This window comes from Alligator sinensis, unplaced genomic scaffold (assembly GCF_000455745.1).
Source record: "Alligator sinensis unplaced genomic scaffold, ASM45574v1 scaffold159_1, whole genome shotgun sequence".
Classification (NCBI taxonomy): Eukaryota; Metazoa; Chordata; order Crocodylia; family Alligatoridae; genus Alligator; species Alligator sinensis.
This window is the reverse complement of record NW_005842222.1, coordinates 1,719,468-1,742,236: the sequence shown is the minus strand read 5'-3', so window position 1 is coordinate 1,742,236 and position 22,769 is coordinate 1,719,468. Positions and strand designations below refer to the sequence as shown.

At 38.4% G+C, this 22,769-nt stretch overlaps 1 protein-coding gene across 1 annotated transcript in view; it reads left to right on the top strand.

The window, feature by feature from the left end:
* LOC102374573 (AP-3 complex subunit beta-1) overlaps positions 1-17,072 on the top strand; it is a 174,342-nt gene extending 157,270 nt beyond the window's left edge. Inside the window, exons 21-22 of the mRNA XM_014521527.2 lie at positions 298-436; positions 16,330-17,072. Of these exons, the coding sequence (XP_014377013.2) occupies positions 298-436; positions 16,330-16,483 (293 nt within the window). The 3' untranslated portion in view covers positions 16,484-17,072. The remainder of the gene's footprint in view (positions 1-297; positions 437-16,329) is intronic.
* Positions 17,073-22,769: the final 5,697 nt, after the last annotated feature.

Sequence of the window (22,769 nt, the reverse complement as noted above, 5' to 3'; positions counted from 1 at the left end):
TAAGTGCTCTTTCTAAAAAAGAGCCACTTTGGTTACACAGTTGCATTAACTGCATAATGATCTGTGTAATGATATTAGTAAATTTTTCAATGAGGATTTATTTTAACATGTTAATTGGGAGTTTTTTCACATTTGACAAGTTTAACTTTTTTGTAAGTTTCTTCTAGAAAATATGGGAAAACATGGTTTTAGAAGTCTCTTGGTTTGGCCTTATTCAGTAACAGACCAATTTATCAGTTCCTCCTAGCCTGCTTTAAAAATTATATTTATAAAGAACTATTTCTCTTAATATTCCAGGAATGCTTGCAGGAATGAATGAGACATCTACTACAATTACTGTTGCTCCACAGAATTCCACCCATTCTGTAATAATTCAAAAAATAGTTAAGGCAGCAAACCTGGGGGTTGTTCCTTCTGGTCAAGATAACATACACAGGTAAGCTAAGACTGGCATTTTTTGCAGAAACAAAGTGATGCAGTGTCAACTTGATCTTACTCAAACAGGGTTTATTTGAGAATATTGAGAAAAATGAGAATGCAAATGCAGAGTTCCAAAAGTATACTTTAAAAAAAGAAAGTAAAAAAGCAATGCTCTGCAGTAAAGTATGGCTGATTTGGATACTGAGGCTGCTGCTGCATTTTTGTAACCTACATATGAAAACTGAAATGTCAAGCTACCTTCTTCATTCAGTTTTACCAGTGCATCTCCAAAAGGTAACGTTTTCAAGTGTGTCCATGTGGTTTTGGAGCCTTGTTTCCTTTTTCAAAAGTGACTTAGACACCTACATCCCATTGACTTTCATCAACAGATTCTGAAGCACCTTTGTTAATTTTGAAAGATTTGGGGTAAAATTTTCAAAAGTCATACAGGCTGCTTGTAGACATTAAAAAAAAAAAACAAAGCCGATTCAGTCATCTATTAGATAAAAATGTCACAAAAGCCCCACTATATATAGAGCCTGATCTTTATAGACACTTTAGACCCACCTTGAAGTAATGCACTGCCTCTTCCAGTCATGCGCGGGGCTCGGCACAGGAATGCACTGGAGTTAAAATAAAGCACCGGGTAGGGGTTCTTTCTTAATGTCTGCAAGCAACCACCATGACTCTGTAAATACAAAGATGTGTCTCATGTGGAGGTTATTTATCCACACATTTCTAAATACACAAGGCTTCCAAAAAATGAGATGCTGTCTAACAAAGAGATGAAAGTATCCATACAGTGAGTGTGGGGAATTTCATAATTTATGTTACTCGTTATATGAGGCACATATCTACACTTTCTAAGCCCAGTTTTTTACACTAGTCTCTGCCATTAGTCACATAACCTGTCAGACTCTGAGGATTTAGGACATGCAAAATATACTTTCCTGTTCTAAATTTGAGTTGTTCCTCCTCTCAACTGCGTTGTTCCTTGTCCCAGACAAATTCCAAAACACCAGCGCAGATAAATGCAACTCACCCAAAGTCTGTAGTATTAAATATCAAGTTGAATCTCTGACTGTTCATTAATAACAACTATTAATGTACTAGTACCAAATCACTCACTACTATGGACCTTGGTCTCTGATTTGGCACAGAAGAAAATGGAAACATTAGTAGTAAAAAATAACGAGTAGACAGATTCCAACCCAGGCTATTATTGCAAAACTTCATTCTGGCCATGGAATAAGTAAACAAATCACTTTCTTTATCTAGCAGCTACTAAAGCACATGTTCTCTGAATTATTCTGGACTGTGAATTCCCCAAATCATCAAAAATGCTTCTACTCAGTTCAGATACAAAGTACTGTTTTTTAGCATTATCCATTTCTGAGAGAGTCTTTTTAATATGCTAGGAACCTTGCATCTCATATAGGGCTGATATATAGATATGTTCCTTGTTTCTTTTTCTTTTTTTAATTCAACCCATAACGTGGGATAGAACAGAGGTAGGCAAGCCTGGGCATATGTGCCAGAGCATGGCACACAAAGGTATTTTGCTTAGCATGCACACCTTGGAAGGGGCAAGGCTGCACTGCCACGACAAGGATCAGACCCCTTGTAGCTTCCCCACCATCCGCCCTTGTCATGCCAACACCTTAAAAGCCATCTTAAAAGGTTGTGAGTGTTTTTGGCACTCTGCCCAAAAATGTTTCTGACCCCTGGGATAGAAACACTGCGGGAGTCCTGGCCAACATACATTCAGGTTCTCTGTCAGGAGAATGGTGATTCTCCTAGTAACCCCAAAGTGTGCAGATGTTCAATGTTTTTCTTCCAGTGCAAAAATGGCTGCTCCAGGAGAAAAATAAATCGGGAACAAATAAGTTTAACTTGTTCCTGGGAGTTTCTCCCAGGAGACTGAATGTCTGCACTCCTTCTCCAGGCTCAACCTCCCCTGGGGAGCAAGAGGAGTAGAACCAGGGGAAAGGCTCCCCTCTCTTCCTGAGACTGGGGTCACCTTGATCTAAAGGAAGTGTGGGGGGTAGCTGCTCCCCCCAATTCCACCTCCCCAATTCGCCCCCTGCCTCTTTCCCCATTCCCCCACCTGCTACTCAGCTGAGCAACAGGGGTGGTGGTTGAAAAACTAGCACAACCAGGAGCTGGGCTTATAAGCCTGGCTCTTGGCCATGCTGGCTTCCCTTTGCCTGTCCCTGCTCCTTTTTTCAGTAGTAGTTTAAATGTCAGAGGGACCAGGAGCCTGTCTTGGGAAAAGCCTCTGTATGTCCAACTTTTGACCATGTTGGCTTTTCAGTAGCTGTCCCCCACCACTCAGCTGGTCCAGAGTAGTGTGGGGCAAGACAGGCAGCTGTGTTGCTGCAGCAAAATGTCCCTTCCTGACTTGACATTGCTGATCAGCTCAGAGCACTACAGGGTGAGGCAGGGTGCTGTGCCCCTGCAGTAAGCTCCAAGGCACTCGCTTGCTTCTTGCAACAGCAACTAAGTGTTCCCCCTTCTGCATTCCTGCAGGTCAGCCAGGAGGAGCTCAAGTAGCTGGCCTATTCTCCTGTTGGAGAGAACTGTTAGGGTTCCAACCCCAGAGAAATGCCCCCTTCCTGCCAATCCAGCTGATTGATAGGATGGGGTGGGGGAACTCTTCCAGGGGTAGGAACCCTCTACAGCTATCTGTGGCAGCTGCCAATTGGCATTTGACAGTCTGCCTCTTTTCCAGGCAGGGGAGAAGGCATGCTATAAATTTGAGTTCCTCTAAGGATGGGGGGGCCTAGGAAGCAGCCCTCTAGTGCCCCTTGACTGGAGAGCTTGCCTACGAAGCTCTCCAGTCATAGGATTGGAGGAAAGTTTGTACAGTCCATCTCTCGGGTTTTTTTTCTACCAAAATAAATTTTTTCTGATAGAAATAGATGTCTGACTGCAGCCACTGAGCCATCTAAATTTCCCTGTAGTATTTGATATGATCAGTGTCAAAGCAGTTAATATGGTCATTCTTAATTAGGGTAATTTATTGGGGCAATTTTTGTCTGCCTCAAAGGACCTGACTGATTCCCCTCCAACATGTATAGACTCAGTTTTGACACCTTCTCCCCCACGTGTTAAGTCCCTGAAGGATCAGTGTTGCCCTAAGCTTCAGTGTAAATTTGAAGACTTGTGAAGTTTTTGAATCAGGGCAAATAATCTTGTTCAGTTTATCATAACCTTTGTATCAGACTTAAACTACACAAAGGAGCGGGAGTGTTTGAGGTTAGGGCACTAGCTTGGAGTAAAAAAAAAAAAAAAAAATCAGTTTCTGGCTAAGCCAAAAACTTCTTGACTTTAGGCAAGTCTTTTTGCATGTTCCAGTTCCATGCTGTACTTGCACAGGAATTCCTATAATCTCATTGAAGAATGTTAAAAAGGCTGTATCCTCCCATTAAACAACACTTGTTTTAATTAAAAATAAATTCTCATGTTAGCTATCATCTTTCAGGAAAATGTTGTTTTAGATGCAAGTTGTTAGATTCCTGGGCAGTCTCTTGCTTGTTCTACATCTACAGTATCATAAATAGATTCATTTCCATCACTACCAGCCAGGAATGCTAACATTTTAGGCAATAGCCTTAATAAAGAAGTTTGGGTTTAAGTCCTCCTTCACCTTGGGCAAAGACCAAGTAAAGACAGTTCTATTTACAAAATCAAAACCTCTTTTACAAAATCATGTTAGGCTTTCAGAACTCCTTTAAATTGCTCATTAGATTGTAATAGTTATCAGAAGAATAAGATAAATCCAGGTGTTGGTTACACATTTCCCTTCCTGTTCATTCCTTGAAGAAGTGGCCGCAACATGCCTGTTGTGTGTAAAATGCGTGAAAACAAACCAGTGATCCTGAACTTTTTTGGACTCAAGACACTCCCCTCATTGCACTCAAGGCATCCTTCCATAACTGTTATGAACTGAGTGGCACCCAGTTTCAAAAACAAATTTATATATTACGTTGCTTGCCTCTTTCTGGAGGGGCTGGCATTAGGAATGAGAGATTGGCCAGGTGAGAACAAGTATGAGCCTACACTTATCTTCTTATATCCTCACACTTTGTGGCACCCTTCAAAAGAATTGGTGCCACCCCTGGCTGCTGCAGCACCCTTGTTGAGAATCACTACATTAGACAATTGGAGAATATGTCTGGTTTCTTAAAATTATCCATCCAAAAAAAAGAGGTTCTATAAATAACCACACCATAGTGTAAGAATATGGCTGGGTGCCTGGGTGGCTCCCGCATACAGGGGCAGCAGTGACTTCCTGCTGCTGCCACAATCACAATCATGCACCATTGGCAAAAGCCAGTGTTTTCACTCCCCATCCCCATTGGCAGCTGACATAGTTGCCTGTATCTCCCTGCCCAAGTTATGCCACTGTTAGTGCATCCAACACTATGTCAATATTTCTGCTGTTCTTCCTGTTCCTTTATATTGGTTGTTCGAAGGTATTTCTCTTTTAAGACTAAGTCTTCAGCAGACTTTAGGGTAAAGTTGTGTCTTAAGTGGTTTAACTAGGCTTCTTGGCTCCATTCAAGATTGGCAGTGTTCATCATGCAATAGCAGTTATACAAAATGTAGAGTTTTTAACATCCACAGAACTGTAAAAAGTCTTTGTATATCTATCACATACCCTATCAAAAGTACCCAAAGCTCAGGATTCAATAGTAATAGGTCATCCTTCTTTTGTTTCACCATGCCTAAGAATATTCATGGGTATTCTAACTATAGTTGTTAGCATTTTTTTTACTAAGAGGAGGTACATTCTGCAGCTGAGACATTTGGCCAGGAAAGCCAGATCTCAATTTTGAATGTTATGATTCAAAAAATGTTTCACTCCTGGTGTTGCTGTACATCTCAGGAACTATTATGAGCTTGCTTTGATATTTACTTCGGCAACATGCATTTGACTCAGGAAAGGCTACAGATTATGATTTCACTATCAATTACCTATCCACCATACATATGAATATCCTTCTTGCTTCCACATAACACCATAGTCCCTTTTGCACAGCAGACTTCAATATTCATCTCTTCTCTGACAATGGAGTTCAAACACAGGTGACTTGTGTGGGGGAGGGGGCATGTGCCCCCCCTGAGATTGGCCACAGGCGGCCACCACTCACTACCCGCCCCCCACCCCTCGCCATCGCCACCCGTGTCTGCAGGCAGTCACCGCTTAACGCCGACACTGCCGCCTACAAATGGTGCACCCCCCAGTCTTAGGAGGCACCAGTTGTTCATGAGCTGAAGGCTTCACACTATAGAAATGAACCTGTGTTCCAGAAACTGTCAGGAAATTGATATGGTGGTGGACTCAACGTGCTCATTTGCTCAGTGGAGTTGCATTGTCAGATCCTGACTGGACTGGACTGGTCTTAGATTCTAGACTCAAAAAAGTGATACCCTTCTGATGAAGTGTACTCAGGCTCGTGAAAACTTATGCTATAATCTGTGATTTAACTAGTTTATAAGGTGCTAATCTATTTAGCAATGTTAATCTGAAGTCAGGAAGAAGGCAAACTACCTGTTCCCATCTTTCTGAAGTCTCAGGCACAGAACTAAGTGCTTTTTCTAAAGTGGAGCCTAGCTGTGCCAGAATAGTAAGAAGAATCATAACCTTTTCATGTAGATTCTCCTGGCTTGGGAAATTCTTTGGGGCAGGGACTGTGGCACCTCTTATTTGTACAACATATCTACCACTTTCTAAGCAATAAAGGAAACAAATAAATTTACCTCTTACAATGACAAAGTGATCCTGAGAGGTGGTTCAGTTTCATTCCAGTGACAAATTCCAGCTTTCACTTTAATCACATTTCCTCCTTTCTTTATTCCATTGTAACGTTTTCTTGCTCTGGACGAAGTTATGAGTACTATTTAAATGGAAATTCTAGTTGTATTCTGGTACAGTTACTTTTTACCCATAACATTTCCACTTGGCTTTTTTGTTTGTTTTGAGGGTTAGTATTTGGGGGAGGAAAAGCTATGTTTTAGGAACCTGTTTCAGCTCTTGCCTCTGGTATTAATTTTGATGAACTCCTATGGAGACCACTTGAGTTTTTCTTGTAAATACCTGGTATGTCTCCTTTTTGTAGAAAAAGAATTGCTATATTTAAACTGACTTCTTTTGTTGGTCTGCATTGTGTAGCATGATATTACATTAACCTATCAAATAATTGTTCTGATTGCTGCATTATGACTGTTAAGGAGTTCTTATTGCCTGGTATTGAAATGTACTGACACTATGAGTTTTGCATCATTTAATATGAACATATCTAATGTGCATGAACAGTTGTACACATCTTGGCTTTTTAGTAAGTCCCATTGTACTAGCACACACAACAAACATATAATTTCTATTAGAGGGGCACACTTTAAATGAATACCTCTTAAATGAATAGACATGTTGGGATCATGCTTTTGCATCAAATAAAGCATAGGGAAATAAATACCCAAATAAATACTTATTTAATTTTCAAGCTTATATTAAAGCTTTTAGAGTAACATATTAAACTGAATAAAAAGTGAATATAAGAGTATGGACAGTTGTATTTCTATTCTTATGGTTAATTTGTGAACTAGAAAGTAATCGCTTGTTTTGCTTCTGTTAAGTTATGTAGAGCAAACCTGAAAATGGTTTATGTAGTCTAGTAAGAATATATGCACTGCACTGTTCTGTTATTTAGACAATCAAGCTAGTTCAATAATACATGTTGCATATATGACTTTTTCAGAGGGAATTGTTTTATATTATTTGAAATGTTAAAGACTATTACACTATTTGCAAAATACAGAATACATCCTAAGAAGAAAAATCTTCTTTTATTAGCATCAAATATAGCATCAATCCTCCTTAAACATGAAAGCTGCAATAAGAAGTTATATGCATATTTTTCATTCTATAAAATATCTCCCTGTTTCACAGAAGTTATAAGGATTAATTAATATTTGCAAAGCACTTGAAATGTATCTAATTCTCTTGTTATTTGTTAAGAATCTGGATAGGCATTCGTTTAGATAGATTTAGATTCTGCCTTTCTAAGTGAATTCAGCTTTAGCATCTTAACGCTCAAGTTAATTTATATTTTGTGGTTCGGATACTACTTTGATAAGAAACTTATATGTAACTAAACATACACTAGGAGCAAAGCATTTAAGGGCTCAAAGACCTCTTTATAGTAAATAAAAGCAGTATTAATTACTATGTTGATGGACTAAGATCAGCTTAAAAAAACTGATGGATATGCATCCTATTTCTTGCCAATGTGGAAGGTCTACTTCAGACCATTCCGTCCTCAAAATAAGAGGATATATAACTGAACTGAAGATGAACCCTGTAGATTGCTCTGTGCAATTGAAGACATCAAGTCCTTAGAAAATGGTTCTTAGGTATGCTGTTATCCCATCCCATCTCCAAATGGGTAGTAATATATAGGTTTTTCTTCATACCTCAGTTCACTTTTGTATTTTCACTTGGAGAGATAAAGACTGAAATTTAAGAGTTACACTATGGTCGTTAGTCTAAACCCTCACAAACACTTATCCAGAGAATTTCTTCGTATCAGTTTTCTTTTCAAGAATATTGCATCATCGGAAGAGACCACTACAGATTTCTTAAGTTTTCTTTTCATATCCTTCTTCTTCTGTTCCAACCCCTCCTTGTCTGGGCTCTTGGCAGCACTCCAACGTACAGTTGCACTCATTGCCAACTTTTACATTTTATATATACCCATTTTCACCCATCCTATCTGGGAAGCAAGTAAAACCTCCATCTTGGCATTCTTCAGCTGCAACATGCTAGAAAGACAATGCATTATGATATATTTCACCTATAAATTTGGGAAGGACTTGGACTGTAAACCAGGAAGTCATGCCCCTCTTCTAATTGGCAAATTATCGTGTAATGTTATTCAAGGCATAAAAGGCATTTACTGTAAGTTCTGTGCATAAAAAGCAAGAAGGGTGACTGTGCTTGCCAAGAACTTTTTTCCAACTACTTAGTTGGTCTAATAAAAGATATCACATATACTCAAAGAACTTTGCCTGCCTTGAATATTGAGGCACACTGGCTCAAAAGGATAGGACCATCCATGGAGATGCTTCTTACACACAATATTTTAATCTGTTATCTCCAAGATACAGTAACAGCTCATCCAAATGCAGCCACGGATAGCATTAAAAAACTATCACAAAACCATGGGGCAAGACATGAAGAACAAACTGGTCTGCTTCTCCACTTATTTACTTTGTCTTCATGCTTTTACAATTCCTTTTGAGGTCACTAGGATTATGTTCACTAAAACTGGTGTAAAGGAGTGAAAAATCAGGCCATCTTAAGAGTGGCTGATATCTGTATTCCTTCCATTACATCTCTGAACCTCCTCCTGACCAGCTAGTATTCATGTTCAAGGTAGAATAATCCAGTATGAAACTCCTTCCCCTTATCTAGCTCTGGTGGTCATGGTACTACAAATAGATGTGACCAAGAACAGAGTTCTCACAAATGTCATCCTTGAGGATTTGCTCATACAAGGCCTCATCAATGAGCAAAATTAAAGGTCTCAAACTAGCAGAGCAGATGCTGAACACTTTTTTAGTTTAGCTGAGCTAGCTATTTACATGAAGTCACCCATTCCTGTCCTTCTATCTTGGAAAGAATCCATGTTCAGTGACATGGAATAATATCACAAGGTGGTTTAGAAACTAACAGTGGCCACAATGTCATTTGCATATTGTAATATGCAATATTGTAATATTTTCAGGATGGCCTGATCATGGGCCAACACTCTGATGGGAAGGTTGGCATCAAGTCCCTCAACATAGACAGATTTTGTTAAATTTTGGGTAGATTCAAATGCCAGACCTTTTTCATCATTCATCTGTTTCAGGATCTTATCTGCATCTTCAAGAATGTCTTCAGTATTCTTCACTTTCCTGTTTAAAGTGCTCTAAATAATCACTACTACTTCTTCCAGTAGAACTTCACTGGCAGAGAGGCCTTATCTTTTATTCTACTGTGGTTTTTAAGGGCACTAAAAGCCCTTAGATGATTCAGTAGCTAAACAAGTCTTTATCAGGACTCAACATATCATCCAGTTGTAATGTTTCTAAATCCAAAAAACAGGAAAAAAGTATTAGATATCTCTTTCTCATAGCTTTCATATGTTTAGAGACAGATTCCTCAAATTTCCTATTAAGGAGGACAAAACATGGAAGTCAAATTTTGTTCCTAAATCATCACCATCAATGTAGCAGAAACAAGGCCCACTATGACATTAGAACCCGAGTCTGCACTGCTACTGGTTGACAAGTAGGTCTTAATTATAAATTCAGGAATGCTCAACTGGGTAATGTAAGACTTTAAGATCCATTTTTGCACTGCTTCAGCCCAGTAGTCTTTTCTGAGGCTTTTGCCTACTTGCCAAGCAATTGGCCTTGGCCTGAGAGCTCAAATGAAGTGAAATCTACCTCTGGCAGTAGTTTCTATGAAGCAGTTATAGGAACTGTTCTGCTTCCATGCCTTCTTAGCTGTGTGGCACAAACACCTCCTTTTTCTCTTCTGGGGAGCTTCACAAAGTAACCAGATAAGTAAATTTGTGATAAGCATGGGGCCTCAAATTTATTTCCTAATTTCTTTAGTAAGAACTGATTAAAGGGTTAAGTGGCCTAAGCAAAACACTTAACTAGTCCAGCTGGTTCTTAATGGGTTGATAAAGACCTTATTCCTAAATTATAAACCTAATGGGACACTGACAATAAAGTTCTACTTCTCCTAGAAGTGTTTTGATTTAGTTTTAATAGTAGGAGACCCAGGCTATAAACAAAATAGTATATAATCAAGTTAAGGTACAGTTCAGCTTTCAGTTTCTTGAAACTCAGCTTGCATCTTTTTACTTCCCTTAATTTATGATGGCAGTAATGACCTGAGGTAATTTTTTTCCAGGCTATTAATAGCAGCTCAGTTAAGCATTAGAACTTCCATTCCACCATCCAGTAATAGTCCCAGTAAAGATCGTCCTTGTTAGTCATTATCCTTAAGTAAATATTTCTGCCCCTATCTAATGAGAGAACTACCATTTTTATAGAGTGATGTTCTTTATAAAAGAAGTCTAAGGCTCTCTTACTCAGTATCGTATTCAGCATCTGTCCTTCAAATAACTTGCATCTGCTCACTGCTAATAACAGGCCTGCCTATTGAAAAATATTGTGGGGTCCTAAGTTGTTTCATGTTATCACTATTAGAAAATTATGATTTAAGAAGCATTAAAATACTTAAAGGAAAATATTTATAATCAAAACCCTTTGTGGGGGCATCTTAATCCTTCGGATATGCTATTGAGTTTGAATGTGGGTTATGGAGTTAACTTTTTAAACATTAATTTTCAAATTTAATTAATGAATTTAGATTTCCTCAATCTTATAAGCATATGAGAATAGCAATTGAGATCTTAAGTTAATCAGAATAGATTGTTCTATCACAATGGGTTGATTGTCCACTAGAGGACAGCACTGCTTTTGTATCTGAATGCTTTAAAGTCCAAACTATATGCAGCAGCATATTCTTAAAAACAAAACAAAACAAAAATCCCAAACAGGCACCTCCTGAGTTGATTATTTAAACGGAGAACATTTAACACGTGCAAAACTAACCCAATAAGGGATTGTTTTTAATTTAAAACACTGCTGATCCAGTTTTATATTTAATTTTACTTTTTGTAAGACAAATTGCTTGCTTAGGATTGAATACACTTTGCAAATGTAAATTTATAGTGCATCTTAAAAAATGGAATGTATGTAATCTACAAACACTTGTCACATTCAATGCCTGATTCCTAGAGAACAGAATGCATTTAAAAACCAGATAGGTTAACTTTTAAGTTGATTGGATATGGTTACAGTGTGTTAAGAGTTTTTACTTAATCCAAGTCTTGAGAAACAGATTTGGATTCCCAGCCCTTAGGCGCTGGATAGGTTGCTGAGCTAATGCAGGGATATAAAATTTCGTGTGAACAGTCACTGACTGAGAGATGGAGCAGTTCTTCAGTAATAAGTGAAAGGACTCATTTGCACTCTGATCTTTGTCACAAGTAACAACAGAGCAGAATGGCAGAACTTTCTTTTGGCAGAAAATCAGAATGCAAAGAAAAGGAACTAAAAATGCTACAGTACAAATATGTATAGATTTCATCTCTAATTTTTTCATTAAACCCACAAATGTTTAATAAGTTTAAAACAAGTATAGTGTGATGATAAAATGAGCATTTTGAAAAATATTATGGTGTTTTCTTTTTCTGTTGTCTTTCAAAATTGAATGAACCACTTTAAGCAGATAAGAGGTGATTTCACAATAACTAGAAACCATTTCTGTAGTTCATGGTCTTTAATTTTCTTGGCTGCCTATAATCGATAGAAAAAAACCCTTTTCTGCCAGACTGAAATGGCAAGTTTTAAAAATCAAAATTGTTTCCTTTTTTCTATCACTGTTTTAAGTCTTTAACATTAGACTTGTCCCAGTATCAGAACCATATACATAGTAAGGCTGTCACCAATATGTATGTGTTCATGTTCTGTAGCATCTGTGGCAACTAAACAGCGTAAGTAACCAATAATTTTGAGATAAATTGCCAAACATAAACTTAATTTTGTGTGTAAATGCAATATTAATCAAGGTAAAACAAGGTTCTATAGTATTGAAATGACAATATTTTATTTATATTAGAATACATTTTGTAGTTTGTCATTCAGTGTTTGGAAATCAACTAATTTACACCAATATTTCTTACGTACATTCATTGTGTAACTTCATTACACATTTGTCAACTTTGGACTAATTATTTTTGTACAGCTAGGGCAGGGCATTGCATCTTGTGATCGTCTTTCTTACTAATAGGATTCTGTCTGCTTCAGCAGGCAGTAATTGAAAGCTTCATGTACAGGGTAGGGAAAAAAAAGTTTTAGCCTGAGTGGGCCATTGTCACTGCTTCTGTTAATGACTAGAACAGAAGAGAGAAGAAAATTGAACTTAAAATAGGAAAATCAGAGACCAGGAAGACCAGCAGAGAGAAAAGAAATAATTTCTTAGGCCTGTTGAATTAAGCATTAAAATCTTATACAAAACATATTCTGTAATAAATTTGCTTTTTTCAAATGTTGAATTTTTAGAACAGGCTCTAGACCAAATTACTATTTTATTATAGTGTATCCAATAGCTAAACATATTGGAACCTTTCAGAAAAAAGTACTTAGACTATAAGTTTTGGCCATCTTTTTTTGCACAGGTACAGTTAGTGTACAGTGGTCACCAAAACAGTCAGCTTCTGCAATATCTGAAATTCTAGCTTTCCCTTGTACTAAAATAGCAGATTCCTATAAGTCATGTTATTGTGTAGGAGGTGCTGACAGAGGCTGATTTCACTTAAAATAAGTACATGACACAGTGGTCACTGTTTTACATATATATTTTAAAGAATAAAAACTTACTGAAATACATAATATAATGAAACTGATAATGTCTCAAAGTTGTAGACTGTACTCGTTTCTTAACCTCTAGCAAAGACTACTTATTTCTTTTGAACACGTGTGAATTGCTTTTTTCCCATTCTTATGATTTGGTGCTCTTTCTTAAAAAAAAATAAAATTATCTGTAGCCCAGAATATGCAAGTGATGCTAGACATTGCTCACTAATTTTATGTCTCAGCGATAGAGAGAAATATTCCACCAGGAGGAATTTTGCTTTCAAGTTGGTTATTTGTTTAATTATAAAACATATAGGAAAAAAATTTAAATCACTTTTTTCATGACAGTTAAATATACTGCTTAGCAGACAGAAAACACAAAATTATTTTCTTGATCACAGAAACAACGATGTTGAAACTCTTGTAGAGGGTGAATTATTGAAATGTACTTGCTTTCATTCTCATTTATTTTTAAATTTTTTCCTGGTTTGTTGGTCTCCTACTTTATCACAGCAGGTCTGTTCAAATAGCTGTTAATATTCCATGTCTAGTGAAGTCCCACCAAAGGACAGCATACCTTCTTACATCTACAAACAACTAACATTTACAAGTTAAACTATACTGTGGCACAGCTAAGTTTTCAGGAAGTATTTTTGAGTTATACTGCAAAGTCTGATTTCATAGTCAACAGAAAAGTTTCCTGTTTTTATATTTGTGTAAAATAGTTTAAAAAAAAAGGGGGGGGGGGTAAATAGCGACACTATAAGACAAAAGGTAGATCCACAGCAGCTTGTAAAAAGCAAACATCTACTGTAAATAAATGATTTATTTTCACTACTGAAGGATATTGAATTGCTTTCTTATTTAAAAATGTAGTTGAACTAGAGACAGATTTTGTTAAAAACCTAGTGGTCATGTTATTTTAAGTATTAGCATCTGGTAAAGTTGTATCTCTTTAGTCTTAAGAAAAATAAATATTTATTGTTATCCAAAACTAAAACAATCACCACTTGAAAATATCCGATTCATTGACATGCATGGTTTTACTGATCATTAATCTTGTAAACAAAAGTCAGCTGCTTCATCATTTCGGAACTGAGTTTATCTGCAGAAACTATATCTTTTGAAGATATGTTTTATAGTATAATTAATTTGGCAATGAAATGATCTTGTCCATTTTAGGGAAACCATTTTGCTTTCCATGGTTCAAAATCAGTAAGTAAACATGTTGTTTCACAGTTTAAATAGATCTTTTTTTAATAGTGAAATAAGTAATTACATTTTACACTAGTCCTTTGCTTCAAAAAGTGTTTCCAAATCAGTATCCCTTAAAATAGACATTTGATTAAATATTGTAACTGTATACATACTAGCAGTTTATGTAACATGGTCATATTAGCTCATCTTTAAATCCTGCAACATCTATATAGACTTAGATTTGTATTCAAGAATTTTTCATTCAGAGGTTTGGAAAGTGTTTTAGTTTAGGAAAAAAATCCAGTTTTTTAAATGGCACATGTAAAAATCTGACCAGAACTGACCTCTGAGGCTTTTGGCTGCATTTGCTTTATCATAACATTGACTTTATATCACTTTCAATTTTTAATAAAAGAAAGGGAGTAAACAAGCCTTGGGGCTATGAAACACTGCAGGAGTGCCGATTACAGAGCTTTTTATGTACACATTCAGACATAATCTGCTTCTCTGTTGTCCCAAGACACAACCGTTAAGTAAATAAAGAGACTAATAAGACTATTGTTTACATAATTATCACCCTGTCAAATCAACATGAGAAATACAGATCTTTACACTGTGGAGCAAATAACTAAAATGAGAAACAGAAGTAGCCTAATAGCTCATTTTTATAGTAGTAATATTATAGTTTCAGTAGAAGCAAAATTTCCCTGTTAGTGGGAAAGGTCTTAAAATAATCTGTAATCTGGACAAAAAGAAATAGAAAGCTGTGATGTGACAAAAAGAAATAGAAACCTGTGATGTCCCATACTTTCTAAATTAGTGTAATGTATTATGAGGTTTTGATATGCTTAAAAAATAAAAAAGAAGAAATTACTTCTCATTTAAAGAGAATCTGCTTCCTGCTTAAGTGGCTAATATTTTAATTAAGTCTGAAGTGAAGTTTTTTGAGTATCTCCTGATAAACTCCCTCTTTTATGTTGATGGTAATTAAACAAATCCCTAAGGATCCCAGTAGGCGCTTTGCAAGGCCCATGCTAATTGTCAGACATGAGACACTGACCAGTTGGTTTGCTCTTGAATAGCCGACAGCGTGCTGTCAGCACAGCAGTTTTATTTTTGTGTATTGTGAGCTGTTGTCAGGGCTAACTGGGTCCTATTGTGGCTGAAGATGTTGCGCAAATTGAGGCAGATGGCTCTGATTCAGACACGTGTCATTCAGAAAGGGGAGAGGGGATTGGCCCTGCAAAGTGGGGTCACAGTGGGTCACAGACCTGCTCTACACTTGTTAGTGTTTTCAAAAGCCCATGTGCAGCAACTTTGTTGTTCTCAAGTAACCAAAAAAAAAAAAAGTGTGGTGCACTCCTTGTGGAATATGGAAGACTAGGCTGTTGCCATCCTCTTCCTTCCTGTCTCTGGGGCCTGACTGTGCATGCAGAATGAATTAACAGGATTGACAGAAGTTCATTGTGCCTAAAATGGCTTTTCAGTCAATTGCAGTGCTTAAAAGGCTAGTTTTGCTTTTAATTCCGTGTAATTAGCAGGTTCTTCATGTCTTGGAATTTAGTAATGGAGCATTAGACCTCGTTTGTGTTCTTTTTACAGTATTCAGTCACTAGGAAAGTGTATTTAATGTTCTACAGATAAATTCACTAAAGGAGAAAAGATTTGGTTTTTCAGAAAGTTTACTTGCTTATTGTATTACATTGTTTCATATTGTTATGATAGGTAATTTGAATGCTTTTATGTTGAAATAATTCATCCCCTGCCATGAAGATGAAACATCTCCAAAAGACTGCATTTTTTTTCTGTTTGAAAATGCATAATATTTTCAGCATATGTTTTACTAGTTTTGGTACAAGATTTTCATATAGTTTTAAATACAACTGGGTATTAGTTGTACATTTGGGTATAATATAATTGGGTATTAGTTGTGTTAGTTATATTGTGTTAATACCTAAAATCAGATTATAAAAAATTCTTTCAAAGAGATTGTTGTCCTTAATGCTAAGCACACAATTCTTATATTAAATTTCATGCTCTTATATTTGTACCATGTGACAGAAAAATCTTTGAGGAGTCTGCAAGGGGATGTTAGGGTTTCTCCCCTCTACTGGAATAATTAAACTGAAAAAGTTTTCTAATTTTCAGTCTCATTCAACTATTGAAACAATGCGTTAGCAGCTTTTGGCTTAATATGAAGGTCTTCAATGATTTTTCTTCTTCCAGGTTTGCAGCTAAAACTGTGCACAGTGGGTCATTGATGCTAGTCACAGTGGAGCTGAAGGAAAGCTCTACAGCACAGCTCATCATAAACACTGAGAAAACTGTGATTGGTTCTGTTCTACTGCGGGAGCTGAAGCCTGTCCTCTCCCAGGGGTAACCTGCTTACATCTGGACTTCAGAATCTGGCACACAACAAAAGTGCCTGGCATCCACTACTGCTGCCTTTCATTTATAATAATAGCCCTTCCATCTGGCAGTGGGGGAAGAATACACTCTTGACATTCTTGTCTCCTGCTTTAGAATGCTAGTGTGTATCTATCATGTATGCAAGTACTTTCAGTTTTTTCCTGCTTGCTAACCAAAGAACATATATTTTACTGTCAGTTATCCACGCTCTTAAATGTATTTCCCATTTGTTCAGTTCTTGTGCTTCCCTTCTTCCCTTCCACTTACCTCTCCATTTTTCCCTGCTAGTGGACAAATATTAGGTAATAAAGTTTAGGAAAAATGCACTTGCTTGAGAACTGAGCTAAAATGTCAGAGGGAAACTCCGCAGGATAGTATTAGATGGGTTTTATTGTATGAGAAGTGTGAAAGGACAATGGGTACTACAACATGTCCTTGTCTTCTCAAGTTACTTGTAAGCTTAAATCCATATATATTGTAAAATGTTGCTGCCAGTTACTGCCATATTGTCAAATATTTCTAAATGTTCAGATTCTAATAAAGTCGAATTACAAATCAAATTTTCTCTTGTTTTAATAGGGAACTGATTACAGTGATTTATAAGATACTCACTTGAAGTAAATCTCATACTGGCTTGCATCTCCATCAGTAAAGAGAAATTACATGACAAAAAGAAGCATTTGGCCTCCAATTAATTTTAATTATTTTAGCATTAAGTCATCTCTTTGTTAATAAACTAGCAAAAATCTAAAAACAGTTGTCCATAGCTGAGATAAATAGTCCACTTTCAAGTTTGTCCATTAATGAAAGAATGATCAGTAGAATGTTACACAGTAGATCTTATCAGTCAAATTTTGCTTCTGATTCTTATTCTGGATTTTACAATTCTGGAAAATCATGTTTACAGGGCTAAATTCTCTCCACTTGTTTAAAGCCAGAGTGTTTTGGCTTTATGCAGGTGGAGTTGAAGCAAGGAGAAATAATTTGTCCCACACCCCACTTTACCCGCCTCTCCTCCCTTAATCTAGGATAAAAAAAGGGAATTGCTACAAGGTTTTGCCCACCACCCCTGCCCCTGGCTGGAAGTCCTCTAGTGCCTTTGACCTCCCCACACCAGTTATAAAATGTTACTGGGCCTGGCCATTCTAACTTAAAGTGGCCTTCCCACAGTAATTTAAATGACTCTGCTGTGCACGATTTTTCCATTACATGCCAAAAGCAACTTAGGACCCTCTGCACAGGCCTTGGATAGGCCTTGAGTGATGCTGTTTGCCTTGAATTGGCTTTCTGCCAATCAGGAGTGCATTGTACTTACAGAAACTGTTTCCATTTTTTATATACAGTACTAACAATTCTTTTAAGGTTACATATAGCCATATCCAAATGCAGCTCTCACAATCTATACAAATATTTGTATCAATTTTGAAAGATATCGTATAAGTTTTATCCATGCCTTTGGAGTTTGACATCATAAATTAGTGTTTAGATTGCAGTAGCATCCAAAATGTGCTAGGTGTTTTTCTAATAATAGAATGAGCTGATGTTCTGAATAGTCACTTTAAAAAAAACAAAGTTTATATTGTATTCTAAAGAACTATCTTGTGATGAGATTGTTACGTAAAAATTTTCCTAATAAGGTGCCACTATCTCTCTTGAATTCATAAAAGTAAAAAGAATGTATATAAGAAAATCTCCAAGAAAATGCAGCTTGGTAGAGGCTGACTCTTGATGCCAAGAGTAAATTGAGAAAATGCTAAGGTGTAGGTACAACACCCAATACCTAAAGCACTGCTATTATTAAGGATCCTTTGGCTTTTCCATTATTAACTAGATTTTTGTGAGCTTTGTACCTTGGATATTTTTTCATATAAATAACTGGTTAAATTTTTATATGTATATTTTTTGTTCAAATGTCTATTTTTCATTGATATAGAATTTCTTCATTGATAGTATGGGGAGAAATATTTCATCTAGGACAGTTGTTTAAAGATTAAAATACTTTGTGAACACTAAAATGTCCAGCTTTCAAGGCATCCATTCATAATGTAAATTAACTTCGTGTATTTATATATTAGAGTATATTATACTCTTGAAAGATAGTTAATGTAAGTCTCCCACTTTCCATAATAATTTGTCATTTTTTTTCATACTCTTCGTAATTTCTAGGGCATATTACAGGTTATTGGATTTGAAGTGGATAAGGACCAGGCAGTGGAAGTTTAATTCTTTAAATGTATTAAACTATTAATTTAAAATCAGGGATATGACTTTAGTGGGACACATAGGTAATTCTGAACTTCCTTTCTTTTGTGTCTGTATCACAGAGCACAAATGTAACAGTTATTGGTTACGTTAAGAAATAGATTAATATACGTAGTCATTCTTTAAAAGGTCATCAATGAAGAATAGCCTAAGGCTGCATACAGATGTTCATTTCTACCAGAAGAAATTCCTTCCAGTAGACAAAGAACCCAGGAGCTGACTTGTACAGATATTCTTCCAACCCCATGATACAGGCAAACTGTCCCAGGCAGGGGGCACTAGAGGGCTGCCCCCTTGGCCACTCTCACCTTTGGGGGAGCCCATTAATTTGCACCCTACCTTCTTCCCTCAAGTGGCAGTTGACAACTGCAAAAAAGCAACAGCTGCTGCAGACAACCAAGGAGGGTTCCTGCCCCAGGAGAGTGCCCCCCCTCCCCGTAGTCCCACCAGTCAGCTGATTTGTAGGAAAAGAGGGCATTCTCTAGTGGTGGGAATCCTAATGGTTCTTCCCAAAAGAGAATAACTCTGCTCCTTGCACTCCTCCAGGCTTACCTGAAGGAATCCAGGGAGAGCAGGGGAGCACTCAGCCAGTGCAGCAAGGTTCTGGGAGCCTTGCAGCAGGGGCATGGCAGTCTGTTTTGCCCCTTGCTGCTCTAGGTTTACTCAGAGCAGTACAGGGCAAGGAGGGGGCATTTTGCTATGGTGGCAAGGTTCTTTAGCCTTGCCACTGTGGCCCACCTGCCTGCCTTGCCCTACACTGCTCCCGGTCTGCTAGGTGGCATAGATAGGAAGGGGAAGCTGGAGAGACCAGAAGTGGGGTTGGAGAAAGCCCTCGACATGCCCGGTTCCAGCCCCTGCAGTTTCCTCTTGTTCCTCTGTCACTCAGCTGAGCAGTGGAGGTGATGACTTAAAAGCCAGAGGAGCTAGGAGACAGGTGAATGGAGGCTTTCCCCAGCCCAGCTCTCAGTTCCCCACTGTTCCTGGCCACCCCACCACTCAGCTGGGCAGCAAGGGGGAGCAGCTGGGAGCTGGGTTAGGGAGACTTTCCTGGATCTCCACTTCCAGGCACCAGCTTTAAAACTGTCACTCAGTTGGGCAGCGGGGACAGCATGGGAAAGCTGGCAGGAGCCAGCAAAGCCCCTTGCCTCTTCCCAAAACCATGAACTGTCTGATTTGGGGAAAAGGCAAGGAGCAGTAGCTGCAGATTCTCTCACCTCTCAGTTTATGGGAGGGTAAGCAGCTGCCCATCATTGGCTTCTCAAGACCAGCCTGACCCCAGTTTTTGGAAGGAAGCAAACTTTTCCCCTGGCTCCACTATTCCTAGTCTGCAAGAGACGTTAAACCTGGGGAAAGTATATAAACATTCAGTCTTCCAGGAGAAATTTTCCTGGGAGTAATTTAACTCTGGTTGTTGCTGGGTTATTTTTCTCCTGGAGCATCAATTTTACTCTGGAAACAAAAGCCTGAACACATCTGTACCTTTTGAGTTTCTAGCAGGAGAACAGCTATTCTCCCAGTAGAAACTGAAAGTCTATACCTGGCCAAAGTTATATCCCAGGATTAGGTAAGAGTGATATAAAATAGTATTTGAGGGACATTCACTTTAGTTTTATTATACATGGTGCATCAATGGGGTAGTTTTCAAAATATGACTCCACTGGCAAGAGATCGTCATTTATCTATTCAGGGAAACTTTATAAGTAAAGCTCAAACTTTGTTACTATCTTCATTGGTATGAAAAGCAAATTTAGCTGTGTTTTTTTTAACTCTGGTTATTTCAATTATGCCTGTTGAGAAATAACTCCCTGTCTTCCTCACTGCTGCAAACAGACAGCCTCGCTCCCCCACCCCCGGTCTCATTTACTACTGAGCCTACATGACTGTGTGGAAAAATTCCTGAAGGAGGAGGAGGGGAGCTTGCTTGCCCTCTTTCCTGTGTAACCCCAAGCTCTCGCCTGAGGGTGCTGATGTTTTTTAAACTGACCAACCAGCATTAGCCGTGGTCTGAAGATAGCTGATTGTGGGTGGGTTCAGGTGGTGAGATTAGACAGGTTATAAAGAGTTTCCCTCCAGGAAAAAGATAGGCAGACATGTTTTAGGGACACAGCCAGCAAGCCAGGTGGCTCCAGAGCAGGCTCAATCAGTCTCTGGATGATCTTGTAAGTAACCTACCTAAAACCTAGCCAGTAATGTAGGATTGACTGTTTTAGAAGCATATCAAAAGGCTACCATGCCACTTTGGTTTGCTCAGGGTTATTTCTCTGACTTGTACCTGTGCCTGCCCTCTCTGCCCAATAAAGCTATCCGTTATAGCCAGCCTTGTACATGCTTGAGGGGGATTGGGCAGGCCTTCTTGCTCCCTTTACTCGGCTGACTAAGGGAGACTACTTTCTATGCTTCAGGCTATAAGAAGCACCCAGTTATATCCTGCTGGGGTTAGGCAACCCCTAGGTCTACAATGTCTGTGTATCCCAGGTGACACGGCCCAGACAAAGACCTGAGTCCAGGTGGTGGCAGTGTACCCCAGGCTTGCGGGTGTGCTCCCGGAAGGGGGTGGGCCATACGTAGGGGCCCCAGGGGAGGCATTCAAAGCTTAGTTTTTGGTGGAGCGCAGTGAGGCGGGTGGCTCAGCACAAGAGCACCCCCTACTGGCCCGCCACAATGCCAACAATAAATGGTTCCTGAAATCCAGTTTTGGGAGACAAGTATGTGTTTTTCCCTTCCTCCACAATTATCCAGGGGTCAATTAGAGGGGGATATAACTAGAGAGGGATGCATCAAGTTTGTATACCCTGAGCCTGTTTGATCAGAATGTGATGCTGGTTAGACACACAGCAGTGCAACAGCAGCCCAAAACTTTATATCAAAAGATTTTTGGTTTTGGCCCTCTTCCTTCTTTTCCCTCCCTTCACCATTCCTCCATAATCTACAATTTGTGAGGGAAAGAATGCTCCAGTTTTAGTCAGATTGTGATTGGGAAAGAACTTCCTGCCATACCAGTGCTTTTAAATGTGAGTTTATCTAATCCCCTTCAAAAGAGAATTCACCACAGGATTCTGCTAGTAAAAAACAAAAAAGGTTTCCTGGATTTTCCCAATCACAAACTTATATGGGAAGGTGACTTGTACCAAATACACATGTTCTAGAGCTAGTTAGCACTCTTGTCCAGCCACAGCATGTCATCCTTTCAGAACCATCTTTTCATTAAAAACATCTGGATGGTCTCCCTTGGGGAAACGCATGTTCAAAGCATACTACCTCAGTCAGAGTTCTGATAAGGAAGTCTAACGTGGCCTTAAAGTCAGGGATGGGGCCAACTAGGTGCTGCCACTCTAGGTCAGATACATTCTTTGTGCATCTGTCAAAGACCTGAGACTCATCTGAAAGTTCAACCAAAAATTCCAGTGGCCATTCTGCAGTGAGATTGTGGTTCCATGTGAACTCTATGACAAACCTGCGTGAGGCTGAGTCAAGGTTTCCCTAAAGGATGGCTGAAAGGCTATGAAGAAAAGGAAATAAATAGTCTCGAGTTGAAAAGTAAGATACTGTCATGAAGTAGAAACTTGCTAGGAGATGGGGAGACAATGCAAAGAGTTTCTTGGAGTAAGCGGAAGCAAGGCCTTTTTTTCTCTGTGGGTGGAGGAAAAGAGAATCTGGGTAAACAGGTCTTGTAACCATGGTTTGCTTTTGTGGTCTTACTACCCTGAAAGAGGTAGAGAATTAAGCTACCCCATAGCAAAAGGAAAACTGTTGAATTGCAGTGGTCTGTGGTGGAAGATCAGACACTGCTAATGTAACAGCAGGTACACAGTTTTCAACATGATAAAGTGGAGTGTACCCAGACAGATAGATCATAGGCAGTGTCTAACTATTGGTTTGGAAAAGGGGCATGTTAGGACAAAGCATGTAAACATTTCCAAGTAATTTAAAAACTGAGAATGGTACAGCAAAGGTAAGGTATCAAAATGATAAAGGCTATAAATTCTCAAGCTTTG